General features: G+C 46.9%; 1 protein-coding gene across 1 annotated transcript in view; it reads left to right on the forward strand.

Moving 5' to 3' along the window:
• sema4ab (sema domain, immunoglobulin domain (Ig), transmembrane domain (TM) and short cytoplasmic domain, (semaphorin) 4Ab) overlaps positions 1-14,011 on the forward strand; it is a 375,735-nt gene that overhangs the window by 219,962 nt on the left and 141,762 nt on the right. The window contains exons 9-10 of the mRNA XM_056298286.1: positions 6,999-7,143; positions 7,670-7,859. Coding sequence (XP_056154261.1) covers positions 6,999-7,143; positions 7,670-7,859 — 335 coding nt within the window. The remainder of the gene's footprint in view (positions 1-6,998; positions 7,144-7,669; positions 7,860-14,011) is intronic.

Here is a 14,011-nt window from a genome sequence, read left to right on the forward strand (position 1 = left end):
TGTGGTGTACATCCGGTCAGCTAAACGGGTGAGTGACCGCCGGGCCCAATTCTTCAGCCGATTCAATTTCATGCTGTCCTATCGTCCAGGCTCACAGAATTCCAGAGCAGATGCGCTCCCTCGGCTCCACCCGGGGGCGTCTATGAAGGATGGCACCCAGGAGGGTGCACTGGACACCATCTTGCCTCCGACCCGTGTTGTGGGTGTTGTCACCTGGGCCATCAACTCTCTCGTCAGGACCGCCCAGCGAACTCATCCCAGCCCTGGTAACGTTCTCCCTAACCGTCTGTTTGTGCCTGCGCCAGTCTGCTCCAGGGTTCTCGATTGGGGTCGCTCCAGCTGCTTCACCTGCCACCCTGGCGCCTCCAGGACTGTCCTTCCTGCAGCCCGTGGGCCTCGCCGCTTCACATGGTGCCCAAGGCGGATGGGTCGTGGCGGCCTTGCAGCGATTTTCGCCGCCTGAACAACGTCACCGCTAATGACCGCTATCCCATCCCACACATACAGGACTTTTCCATACGCCAGGCAGGTGCCACTATTTTCTCTAAGGTGGACCTGGTGCGCGGCTATCATCAGGTTCCCGTGCGCGCAGAGGACGTGCCCAAGACCGCAGTGATCACCCCATTTGGGCTTTTTGAGTTCATGCGCATGCCTTTTGGCTTGAAGGGGGCAGCGCAAACCTTTCAGAGGCTGATGGACTCGGTGTTGCGTGACCTTGCTTTCGTGTTCGTTTATCTCGACGATATATTAGTGGCCAGTCCGTCAGCTGAAGAGCACCTGGCGCACCTGAAACAGGTTTTCCGTCGTCTGGACGAACACGGCCTGATAGTCAACCCGGCCAAGTGTCAGTTTGGACTGCCGGTGATTGACTTCTTGGGTCACCGCATTTCGCCGCAAGGCGCGGTCCCGTTGCCTTCTAAGGTGCAAGCGGTGGCGGAATTCCCTCGCCCAGTCTCTGTTAAGGCATTGCAGGAATTCTTGGGCATGGTGAATTTCTATAACCGTTTCCTCCCTCGCGCTGCCCACCTCCTTCAGCCACTTTACGAAGCCCTGCGGCTTAAGAAGGCTAACGACCCTGTCGACTGGACTCCCGAACGGGTTTAGGCCTTTGACGGAGCTAAGTGCGTCATGGCTAACGCTGCCCTCCTCGCCCATCCCACACCCACGGCGTCCATAGCTTTAACAACCGACGCGTCTGACATAGCCGTGGGGGCTGTGGTTGAACAGCGCGTGGCGAATGCGTGGCAGCCACTCGCATTTTTTAGCCGCAAACTGCGAGATAGCGAGCGCAAGTACAGCGTTTTTGACCGGGAGTTGCTGGCACTGCACCTTGCAACCCGTCATTTCCGCTTCCTGCTGGAGGGTCGCTCATTCACGGCTTATGTGGATCATAAGCCGCTGACTTTCGTCATGTCCAAGGTGACTGAGCCGTGGTCTGCTCAGCAGTAGCGCCACCTGGCGGCCATCTCCGAGTTCACAACGGACATTCAGCATGTGGCCGGGATGTCCAACCCTGTTGCTGATTGTCTGTCGCGTTTGCTTGTGTGTCCTGTGCACCTTCGTGTGGATTTCTCCGCTATGGCTGCCGACCAGCCCAGCGACCCGGACGTCCTTGCCCTTAGGTCAACGCGTACCGGCCTCAAGCTAGAGGATGCTGTGATGTAGGAAGGTCCTCTGCGATGTCTCCACCGGCCGTCCCCGCCCCGTTGTTCCAGTGGCCTGGCGCCGTGGAGTTTTCGAATCGATTCACTCCCTCTCGCACCCTGGAGTTCGGGCGTCGGTGGAGTTGGTCGGTTCCAAGTTCGTCTGGCCTGGACTCCGCAAGTACGTCAAGGGGTGGGCGGCTGCATGTGTGGCGTGCCAGCGCGCTAAGGTCCAGCAGCACACTAAGTCGCCCCTCGAACCGTTTCCGATCCCGGCCAGACGTTTCGACCACGGGCATGTGGACCTGGTGGGCCCTCTACCTTCTTCACAGGGTTTTACGCACCTGCTCACAATGGTAGATCGGACTACCAGGTGGCCAGAGGCTGTTCCTCTGTCCTCCTCAACACCCTCGGACGGTGCACGCGCGTTTCTTTCCTCCTGGGTCGCCCTTTTCGGCACTCCGTCAGATATCACATCAGACAGGGGCCCCCAGTTCGTGTCAGAGCTCTGGTCGGCACTTGCGCGATCCTTGGGTGTGCAGGTACACCGCACTACCGCGTACCACCCTCAGGCTAACGGCTTGTGTGAACGTTTTCACCGGTCGCTCAAGGCAGCGCTGCGCTCTCGGATGGTAACTGGGTGGACCGTTTACCTTGGGTTATGCTCGGGTTGCGTTCGGCTCCTGAGGAGGACCTCGACGCTTCGCCCGCTGAGCTGGTGCTCGGTCAGCCGCTCCGCGTCCCTGGGGAATTTTTGTCTGGGAGTTCCGCTCCTCGACCCCGTCCGGCCCATTATCCTTTTTTGTCCGACAGCACTCGGGTTCCAGGCCCCGTTCACCACTGTTTTCCGCGGTCGTTCGTGCCTGCGGAGCTCATTTTTGTTTTGTTTTTGTGTGGCATGATGCTCACCGCTTGCCCCTCCAACCCCCATACGACGGCCCATTTCGGGTTCTTGAGACGGGTCCTGAGGGTTTTGTGCTGGATATGGGTGGGCGTAGGGAGCGTGTCATGCTTGATAGGCTTAAACCGGCACACAGGGTGGCAGGCGAAGCTGTGTTTTCGGCCCAGGTTCCCCGTCGGGGTCGCCCTCCTTCCAGGACCCCGGCAGTGTCTTCACGGGTTCAGCATTCTGCTTCTCAGCCGGCATTGGACTGTGTTTCACCCATGTTTCGGCTGAGGGACGGCACAGCCGTTATGGCAGGCTGCTTAAGCCTCCAGTGAGACACTGATTTTCTTTCCAGGAGTTCCTTCTGGGTGTTCGGGGGGGGGGGGCTGTGTGTCGGACACTAGGGGCTATGCCTCTCACCCAGCAGGGCTGTGAGCTGGGGGCGTGGTTTACGTTCCCGGGTTCTCTGGTGCAGGATTGTTCTTGTTGCAGTTTCGTTTTTGGAGCTGAGGAATAAACTTCAAACTCGCCTTCGTCTCCTGTGTTTTTCCTCATTCTGCCACAAAAGTACATTTCATACACAGAGGGTATTTCAAACTGGTTTCATTTTCATCATCATCGTCATCTTCTTCTTCTTCTTCTTTCAGCTTGTTCCATTTCTCAGGGGTCGCCACAGCAGATTTTTGCCCTCCATTGCTTTCTGTCTGACATATCCCTCTCCCGCAGTCCAACCCTCCTCATGTCCTCCTCTATCTGGTCTCTCCATCTTTCCCTTGGTCTTCCGCTTTTTCTTTTGCCAGGTAATTCCAGGTCCAATACCTTCTTTCCTATATAGTCTATGCCTCCTCTCTGTACATGTCCAAACCATCTCAATCTTGTCTCGCTCAACTTTTCATCCATTCCTCTGATCTTGAACGTAGCTCTCACTTCTTCATTTCTCTTCCGGTCTTTTCTAGTCACTCCCAAGGACCAACGCAGCATGTTCATCTCTACTACCTGTAATGTAGATTCTAGCCTCTCTGTTGTTGTCACTGCTTCCATACCATAGAGCATGGCAGCCCTGACCATTGATTTGTATATTTTGCCCTTTACCTTCAACGGCATTATTTTGTCACAAAGTACTCCAGCTGCCTTTCTTCATGAATTCCACCCAGATTGTGTCCTTTTCTTGACTTCTTACCACCACCTTCTGCCTGTATTGTCGTACTTGAATTCGTTAACTTCTGGACATCGTCTCCTCCTAAGGTCAACCCTGGACTTTCTACTTGCTCATTTAAACACGTACTCGGTCTTTGTTCTGCTTATCTTTAGTCCTTTAATCTCTGGCGCTTCACTCCAGTCTTCAAGATCTTTCTCCAACCTTTTCTTTTCCTCGTTTGTGAGCACGATGTCATCAGCAAACATTATGCTCCATGGTGGCTATTTCTTAAGATGTTCTGTGAGTCTGTCCATCAGCATCACAAACAGGAAAGTGCTAAACGCCGATCCTTGATGCAGTCCTACTTTTACCTCAAACTCACTTGTTGTTCCCACTCCACATTGAACTACGGTCTTACAGTCCTGAATTATGCTAATTTAATTTTCTGCCACTCCCTTTTCTCTTAGGCAATACCACAACGCCTCTCTCGATACTCTGTCACATGCCTTCTCCAAATCAATAAATATGCAGTGCAATTCTTTCTGTCTCATCTCATTTCTCATCATCACCCGCTTCTCAGGGCTCAGGTCGTGGTGTCAGCAAGCTAAGAAGGGCACTCCAGATGTCCCTCTCCCCAGCAATGCCCTCCAGCTCCTCTAGGGGAATCCCAAGGCATTCCCAGGCCACATCAGACATGTAGTCCCTCCAGCGAGTTCTGGGACTACCCCGGGGTCTCCTCCCAGTTGGACAAGCTCGGAAAACCTCCAACAGGAGGTGCCAGGAGGCAACCTAATCAGATGCCCAAACCACCTCAACTGGCTCCTTTCAACGCAAAGGAGCAGCGGCTCTACTCCAAACTCCCTCCGGATGTCCGAGTTCCTCACTTTATGTCTAAGGCTGAGTCCAGACACCCTACGGAGGAAACTAATTTCAGCCGCTTGTATCCGCGACCTCACACTTTGGACCACTACCCAAAGATCATGACCATAAGTGAGGATTGGAACGAAGATCAACTGGTAAATTGAGAGCTTTGCCTTGCGGCTCAGCTCCCCCTTCACCACAACGGTCTGGTACAACGTCTGCATTACTGCTGATGCTGCACCAATCCGCCTATCAATCTCCTGTTCCATCATATCCTCACTCGTGAACAAGACCCCAAGATACTTGAACTCCTTCACTTGAGACTACAACTCATCCCGAACCCAGAGGGAGCAGTCCACCATTTTCTGGTAGAGAACCATGACCTCAGACTTGCAGGTGCTGACTCTCATCCCGGCCATTTCACACTCAGCTGCAAGCCGCTCCAGTGCATGCAGGAGGTCACGTTCTGACGAGGCCAACAAAACTACATCATTTGCGAAGAGCAGAAATGCAATTCTGAGGTTCACAAACTGTATTTTTCAGCTAAGTTCCTGAATACAAATATCGCATCTGTGGTACTTATTCCAGGCATCACCTTATTTCTTAAATAATAATAATAATAAACCAATCTTATATAGTGCTTTTCTAGTACTCAAAGTCTCTTTACAATAAATGGAGGGAAACAAGACGACAGATGAACATAACACAGACATACAGGGGTGGATGGGAAGGGGGGCTACGAGGGGGAGAAGCAGCAGCCACAGACGATGCCAACAGTACTCTCCGACTTGGACAGATATAAAGGGAAAGAAAAACAAACATCATAAATCACATAAATCAAAGATGCAGGTCAAGCGCTCAGTCCCCAGCCTGCCCCAGACCAGGGGTGTATGAGCGGATGGGGGGGGCACGAGAAGGCAATGGAGAAAAGGTGTGTCTTGAGATGGGATTGGAAGAGTGGGAGGGATTCTGAGTCTCCAATGATTTGGGGAAGTGAGTTCCAGAGCCTGGGAGCTGCTCTGGAGAAGGCTTGGTCACCAAGCCGTGGAGGTTGGACCTGGGGGTAGAGAGAAGGGAGGCTAAGGTGGATCTGAGGGACTGAGAGGGTTGGTAGGGGGAGAGGAGATCGGTGAGATATGGGTGAGCCAGTTTGTGAAGGGATTTATAAGTAAGAACCAGGAGTTTGTAATTGAATTTGTAATTTACAAGAAATTTCTTGTAAATTGGTTGCCATTTCTCCATTCATCTGATATTTTCCCAGTCTGTATTATGTTGTTGAAGAATCTAGTCAGGAACTCTATGCCAGTGTCGCTTAAGTATTTTCAGACTTCTGCTGGTATATTGTCTGGTCCCACAGCTTTTCCATTTTTCATTCATTGCAGCACCTTTATCAACTCATCCCTTGTAATCTCTCCCACGTCCTCTTTGTTCCTTAGTGGTTCATCTGTCCTTTTTTCTGTTATTCTCTTCATTCATTTGGTGACTCAAATAATCCGTCTATCTCTGTAAAATATCCTCATCTTTTGACAGTACTCTTCCATCTGCGTCCTTGGTCAGTTCTACTTGTTCAACATCATTACTTACTCTGTCTCTCTGTTTGGCTATTCTATATATATATCCTTCTCCCCTTCCTTTGTATCTAGTCTTTTGTACAGGTCCATGTATGCTCTTGCCCTTGCTATCACTACCACTCTCTTAGTTTCTTTCTTAGCTTTCTTGTATTTATTCTTGTTTTGCTCATTCTCGTTTTTGTCCAGCTTCATTTTGGCCACCTTTTTCTTCTTTATGCTGTGCTGCATTACTTTCTCCCACCATCAACTTTCCTGTCCCTTCTTTTACCCCGTTGAGATTCTCTTAGTGCTCGCCTGCCTGCTTCCCTTAGTCCTTCTGCTGTTCTATCCCAATCTTAATGGCAATATACCTCCCAATAGCTCTACAAGGTTCCTCTTTCAGCTTCCACCATTTAATCTTCCATGCTGCTGGTCTTTGCACTTTCTGAGTTTGCTTCTTGTCTTTATGTGGCATGTCAGTGGTCTATGAATAATAATGACTAAATTAATGCTGCTTGTGTGTTTTCTCTTCATGTGTCATTTCTCAAAGTCTTGCCCTCACTTCAACCCTACCTCAATGTAAATTGGACTTTAATTGGGTATAGGCAATCTCCATTCTTCAAGCAAATCACTAACCTTTACGACAACCAGCAGAGATCAGGGGTGCTTAAGATTGGATCTTTAAACCCCTCACACTAATCTTTGCCAACCATCAGGTCCCACAATGCCTCCGGTCAGGAGTTCTCTCTCATTGTTGAGATGGCTAAATAAGTCTAAGAGACACAAAGTCTCAGAGACTGACAACAGCCAATAAGAGTTCACCTTGCCATTGAGGATCCAGTAGGTTCTCATTGTGCCATGATGACATGAGTAACTTCTGCAACACTGAATCCAAACATCTGATGTTTTTGCCCTTTTAGGTTGGTCAACTCTGGGCAGTCAGCAGTGTGTGCATTCCGCCTGAGTGACATCAAAACAGTTTTCTCCGGAAACTACAAGGCCCTGAATAGGGACACATTACGATGGAGTACAAGGGTTCAGGAGAAGGTTGCTAATCCAGGAGAGGTATATGGCCTTCAATAAATTAATATAAAAACTTGAAGAGCTGTCATCTGTGATAGTAAGGAATTTCCACAATGTGCAAACAAAGAAGTGCAGCAAGCACAGTTGTAAAAATTTGTCTCAGATAAAAAAACAAAAAACAATCTAGATGGGTGAAATTTGGGTTGTTTTTTTTCTTCTTTTTTTTTGTAGGTTAAGAGACTGGATAATTTTTTGTTTAGTAACCCAGTTACTTATGTGATAGTTTACTGATGTAACTAAGCATTCATGAGAAGTTAACCCTGTTTCTTTCAGGTGATAATAAAACCATGCATGTTGACTATTCATGAGGTGTGGGAAATTGCTTTAAAGAGTGCATGGCCAGAATGTGTTCAATGCACTGCCCATTACTTCCCTAATATGGCTTTAAGAGCTTACTGTAAGAGACTAGCTAGTTTACTACAGTATTCCACTGGCAACTCTACTTCTGGTGTTTGAGAGGGCCTTTACATTTTGATAATTTTCTATTATTTGTCCCTACCCTACCTAGTGTGGCCTGCACAATGCCTCAGACAACACTCTCCGCTTTGTCAAAGAAAACTTTCTGGCAGATGAGAGCATCCAGCCAGTTGGAAGGACCCTGACTATGGTGTCACCTGACCAGTATTACAGCCGCCTGGCAGTCCAGCGGGTCCGAGCAGCTAACAACAAGGAGTATACTGTCCTATATCTGCTCACAGGTAGGATATGTGGACAACAGACCAGGATCAAAATGGTGTCAATATGGCTTCAACATTTGCATTACCTCCAGTAATGCAGATGTTGAAGGCCTACTGCCAGGCTGGAACATTTCCGCAACAATGGCTCTTTTCTTTCAGTCTAATTTTTTGCCTTTTTCTTCTTGAATTTCAATGGTAGGGAGCTGAACCTCATCCACGTAAATGGAATTACAGTTCATCATCTTGACTTCTGTCGGTTTCTGTGTATGAGTGTAGCATGTGCAAATCGCAGCATCAGCATTTCGGGAAACTCCTCAGTTGCTCTCTGAGAGAGTGAAGCAGTTGAGTCGTAGAGTCATTGGGCTTTAGCCCACGAGTAGAATACATTTAGATACATTTGTTTGAATGCTTTTGGTAAAGTTTAGGATTACATTTGATGCCGACAGAAAATACACACAGGGGTTTATTGCCTGAACATTTTCCTTTGTAACCTGCAGTGCAGCGATTTTACTTGAAAAATCTTATAAAGCCTGGTTATAACTGTCTGTGTTGTCCTTATCAGCATTTGTTGGGATACAATGGGCAAAATTAGCTTTGACTAGTGAAGCACATCATAATAGATATTTCTGAAAATCCAAACATACTAATGTTATTGAACCAATGAAAAAATTATAACCAATCAAAATTAAAAAAAAAAACAAAACAAAACATTACACACCAAATAGACAGTTGTGCCCAACTAATCAAAGTGGAATATTACACATACACCATTGGCACATTAAAGGAAAATTCCAGTTTTTTACAACCTGGGGCTAATTTTCATTGTTTTTGCCATTGAGCATATTGGTTATGATATCATTTCACCATCATTTCAGATCTTAGTCGCGGGACCACAGCTGAACACGGTTTTACAATGGTCTTTTGTGGTGCCGCAGAATACTTGCATCAAACATGTTTCAACAATTCCAATTTAACTCAGTTATCTAAATCACATATTTTGAAGCAAAAATGATAACGTTATTACCCAAAATGTCCAATATTATCAATTATTTGCATCGTAGGGCCTCCTAGTTCACCTAGCTGGAATGATCAACCTACACTTCATGTAAGTAGGAAGAAATAGGGTTGGGCGATACGGCCAACATTTTTTATCACTGCATTATGTAACTTTGGTAACACTTTATTTTAGGGGGTCGGAAATTACCTAGTAATTTCCTAGTAATAAGGTGGTAAGTATCACGTAATTTCTTAGAAATAAGGTTATACTTACCTTGTAATTTCCTAGTAATAAGGTGGTAGTTTTTACAGGTAATTTTACAGCTAATCCTAACCCTTACCCTAACCAATATAGTAATGATTCTTAAAATTCAAGTCGGAAATGGTTTACTGATTCATCTTTAGGTGGTAAAATTGGTTTCTTGTATTTCCACCCTATGAATTTTTGTTTTCATGGTATGTTAAAGGAAGTATCATGAATAATTAATGAGCATGAGTGATTGACACTAAAAATCATGTAATTGCCAAGCATTTGCTACTGCGATGTGTGGAGGTGTCCGCATCTACGTCTGCATCTAAGTTTTTCATCGTGTGAAGTTTTTATTTTGATCGTCAATTTTTTTTTTTTCGTTTAATGGCTGGGAGAGCTGGCGCTGAATTGGCTGAGGGAGCCTTGTCTACTGCATCCTGCGGGCCCAGGGACCTTGAGGGAGCTTGGTCTGCTGCGTCATGTGGGCCCAGAGACTACGGCTCTGCCCAGAGCTGCGCCTTAGAGGAAATACTGAGGCGGTCTGGCGGCAGCCTCGCCTAGTGTTGATGGCTCAGTGTTTTTGTCTGTGTTTGGGTCTTTGTGTGGAGTTCAGGGGAGGTGTGTCAAAGGTGTCTGGCTGGGAGAGCTGGTGCTGGATCGGCTGAGGGAGCTTGGTCTGCTGCGTCCTGTGGGCCCAGGGACCGCGGCCCTGCGCAGAGCTGCGCCTTAGAGAAAACACAGAGGCGGTCTGACAGGATGCACAGGCTAAGCTAACTGCTAGCCCATGCAGACTGGTAGTTCCGACAGTCCTCCTGGCTGGAATTTGTTCTCTGGACAGAGGAATGTTTGGACTGTGTTGTTAACCATCTGTGTTTTTTTTTTTTTTTTTTTTGCTTTTTTCTCTCTGTTTTGTATGTTTTTGGTGGTATTGTTTTTGGGAATGTGTGTTTTTGTCTTTTGTGTTGCACTGCTGTGGGCTGGGGGGAAATTACATTTCATTTCTTTGTGTATGCAAGTACATCATAGAAATGGCAATAAATTGTTCATGAGTCCTGATTTATCAGCCAATTAAATCGAAATGGGCTTAGTTTAGGGTTAAGTTTAGATGATGGTTTAGTTTAGGAGTTAAGGCGAGGTAGTGGTTATGTTTAGAGTTAAATTATATAATGGTTGAGTTTAGGAGTTAAGGCAAGGTAGTGGTTGATTTTAGGAGTGAAGGCTAGGTGGTTGTTTAGTTTAGGAGTTAAGTGGTTATGTTTAGGGTTAAGTTTAGATAATGGTTGAGTTTAGGAGTTCAGGCTAGGTAGTGGTTGAGTTTAGGGTTAGGGTTAGGTAGTGGTTATGTTTAGGAGTTAAGGCTAGGTAGTGGTTATGTTTAGGGTTAAGTTTAGATGATGGCTGAGTTTAGGAGTTAAGGCAAGGTAGTGGTTATGTTAAGGAGTTAAGGCTAGGTAGTGGTCATGTTTAGGAGTTAAGGCTAGGTAGTGGTTATGTTTAGGGTTAAGTTTAGATGATGGCTGAGTTTAGGAGTTAAGGCTAGGTAGTGGTTATGTTAAGGAGTTAAGGCTAGGTAGTGGTTATGTTTAGGAGTTAAGGCTAGGTAGTGGTTATGTTTAGAGTTAAGTTTAGATGATGGCTGAGTTTAGGAGTTAAGGCTAGGTAGTGGTTGAGTTTAGGAGTTAAGGCTAGGTAGTGGTTATGTTTAGAGTTAAGTTTAAATAATGGCTGAGTTTAGGAGTTAAGGCTAGGTAATGGTTGAGTTCAGGAGTTAAGGCTAGGTAGTGGTTGAGTTTAGGAGTTAAGGCTAGGTAGTGGTTATGTTTAGGAGTTAAGGCTAGGTAGTGGTTATGTTTAGGGTTAAGTTTAGATGATGGCTGAGTTTAGGAGTTAAGGCTAGGTAGTGGTTGAGTTTAGGAGTTAAGGCTAGGTAGTGGTTATGTTTAGGAGTTAAGGCTAGGTAGTGGTCATGTTTAGAGTTAAGTTTAAATAATGGCTGAGTTTAGGAGTTAAGGCTAGGTAATGGTTGAGTTCAGGAGTTAAGGCTAGGTAGTGGTTGAGTTTAGGAGTTAAGGCTAGGTAGTGGTTATGTTTAGGAGTTAAGGCTAGGTAGTGGTTATGTTTAGGGTTAAGTTTAGATGATGGCTGAGTTTAGGAGTTAAGGCTAGGTAGTGGTTGAGTTTAGGAGTTAAGGTTAGGTAGTGGTTATGTTTAGGAGTTAAGGCTAGGTAGTGGTCATGTTTAGAGTTAAGTTTAAATAATGGCTGAGTTTAGGAGTTAAGGCTAGGTAATGGTTGAGTTCAGGAGTTAAGGCTAGGTAGTGTTTATGTTTAGGAGTTAAGACTAGATAATGGTTATGTTTAGGGTTCCGGCTAACTTGTCATCGTGTTGAACATCACGTGATTTGTCTGAATACAGGTGAGGAATAAACACAAATCCCATTCATGCTCATTAATTAATCATGATCTTTTCTTCACCATCCTACTAAAAAAAATGCTTCCATTACCACGTGCTACTTTAGCTTGTCACAGTTTGAAGACTGTTTTTTTGCAATCATTGTTGGATTTTCTAAACTCAAACCATGTCACATGGAACACAATGGACGACAAGCCTGGCAAGTTGCCTGGTGGCTCCCGTGGAGGGGGGGGGGGGTACTGTTACGGCTCGCCCATCCCGCGCCTGCAGCCAATCAGCTCGTCAGGGCGGGGTTTAAGTCGTCAGGGCTGGGCTTAAGTTTGCTGGTCTCCCAGAGCTCGTTGCCAGTTCGTGCCGTAACCTCCTCGTTGAATTGGTTACTCTTCCCTCCCTGTGTATTCCCTCTGAGTTTATCTCAGCCCGTGGATTCACTATTTTCTCTGTGGAGTTTTTTTCCCAGCGGAATCATCCTGCCGCGTCCCCAATTTGGATTACCCGTGAGTTTTCTCGTACTTTCTCTGTTTGTTGGGGACTACTCGCAAAGTGGATTGCCGGACTCTTTTCGTTGCCGTGCATGTTGTCTCGTTGGACCTTTGTATGAACTATTAATAAAGCACGCCAGTTTCGGTGAACTCTATCTCTGCCTGGTGTCGTGCGCTTGGGGTCTTCCACAAACCCTAACAGATGTGCCACCCCATTAAGTAATGAGTGGTCCTCTGTCCCCTTGTCTATTTTGGGAGGCATCCTATTGTGCATTTACAACTTCACTCTCGTCGATGTCGTTCTCACAATGGCAGTTACATAAAGCAGATCTTCCCAAATCCTGTAAAGACAGTCTTGCCCAAAAGCATTCCTGTCCAGTGGTTTGCAACTTCGCACCAGAGTTACTACACAGAGAGGCTACCGTGGTGGAGATGATACAGTCACATCTCTGACGGTGGACAAATGTGAACAGTTACACAGTATATACTGTCATACCACCCACCCCTAGCAGTAACCATTTATCCACTACCCAGCTGGTACAACTGATAAGTCACAGATAATTAGAAATCCTGTACATAATCTAGCTGAGATACGAGGGATTTTGTTGACAGGACAGGTTTAAGGACTGTATTGTGGGGCACCACAAGAGTGTTGCAAAGCTGTGTCTAGCTATAATCCTCTGTACAAGATCCCATATGGTCCAGCTGCGGCTTGGAGACATCTCATTCCATACCCACTTCCCTCATTCCCCACTCACCTCGTGCCCCTATGCAGCGCTCCCTACACCATTCTATTCCATCATTCCATTCTCACCTCCAAGCCCCCTACATGTCTTACGTTGTGTTTGAATACCTAAAATAAATGGCTTTTATGGAGTCGTTTTGGTAAAACTGTTGTATGAGAATATTGGTGTTTTTATTGGTACCACTTCAAATCCCGATGTCTTTTGAGCTGAAAATTAGAATGCTATTAGCGATTTTCTACCACAAAATATGTAACGTTAACGACGTTACCATGGGGTCCGCGGTGGTGTAGCGGTCTAAGCATCGGCTTTGTGTCGATGCAGTTGCCCACTGGGGACTGGGGTTCGCGCCCCGGTCTCGTCAGATCCGACTATGGCCGAAATCGATGAAGCAGCAATCATTGGCAACGCTGTCTTGGGGAGGGGGGCGGAGTCGGCTTGTGTTCGTCACATGAATGCGTCTCTGCGTGTGTCGGAAAAAGCAGTGCTTCGGCCTGGAGTCGCCTTGTCACGGAAGTGGCGAGGCGTCTCCTTCGCGACTGCCGGCCGGAGAGATGCAGTTGGCAAACGCATTCAGTACGAGGGTGGGTGTTTGAATTAAAATAGGGATCGACTGACCACTAAATTGGGAGAAAAAAGGGAAAAATCAGAAATAAATGTATTTAAAAAAACAACAACGTTACAATGGACTCTCCAACCCTGGAATGCTAGCACAACATGATATGGGATAGAGGAGTTGCACAAAATGATATGGGATAGAGGAGTTGCCATTGAATAGAGAATGTTTCAACATATTCTGCATTGCATTCCAGCAAGCACAACCAAATTGGCTCCCTGTGGGCTTTTTGTGGGCAACGAGGGCATGGGCTAGCCCGCAAGAAACCAGCATTGGCGCCACTTGGGTAAATCCATACCGGGCCCTCCACAGACACCCCGCGTTGGCTCCCTGTGGGCTTTTTATCGGCAACAAGGGCATGGGCTTCCCCACAAGAAACCAGTACTGGCCCCACTTCCCATACTGGGCCCTTGACATACACCTCACACTGGTCCATTCAGGGCATGTTGTGGGCTGTTCAGACAGACAACAATAACTCCTGGCCCATTAGATTCCATCCGTCCATCCGTTATCAAGCTGCTTATCCGAAGTTGGGTTGCGGGGATGCTGGAGCCTATCCCAGCAGTCACTGAGCGACAGGCGGGGAGCCTTGGTTATAAATTAAATTTAATCAAAATCAGCTAAGCCTTTATACATAAAATAAACATAGTCTAACTTTAATGGGCAAAATGTAT

The sequence above is a fragment of the Lampris incognitus genome, chromosome 18 (assembly GCF_029633865.1).
Source record: "Lampris incognitus isolate fLamInc1 chromosome 18, fLamInc1.hap2, whole genome shotgun sequence".
Classification (NCBI taxonomy): Eukaryota; Metazoa; Chordata; class Actinopteri; order Lampriformes; family Lampridae; genus Lampris; species Lampris incognitus.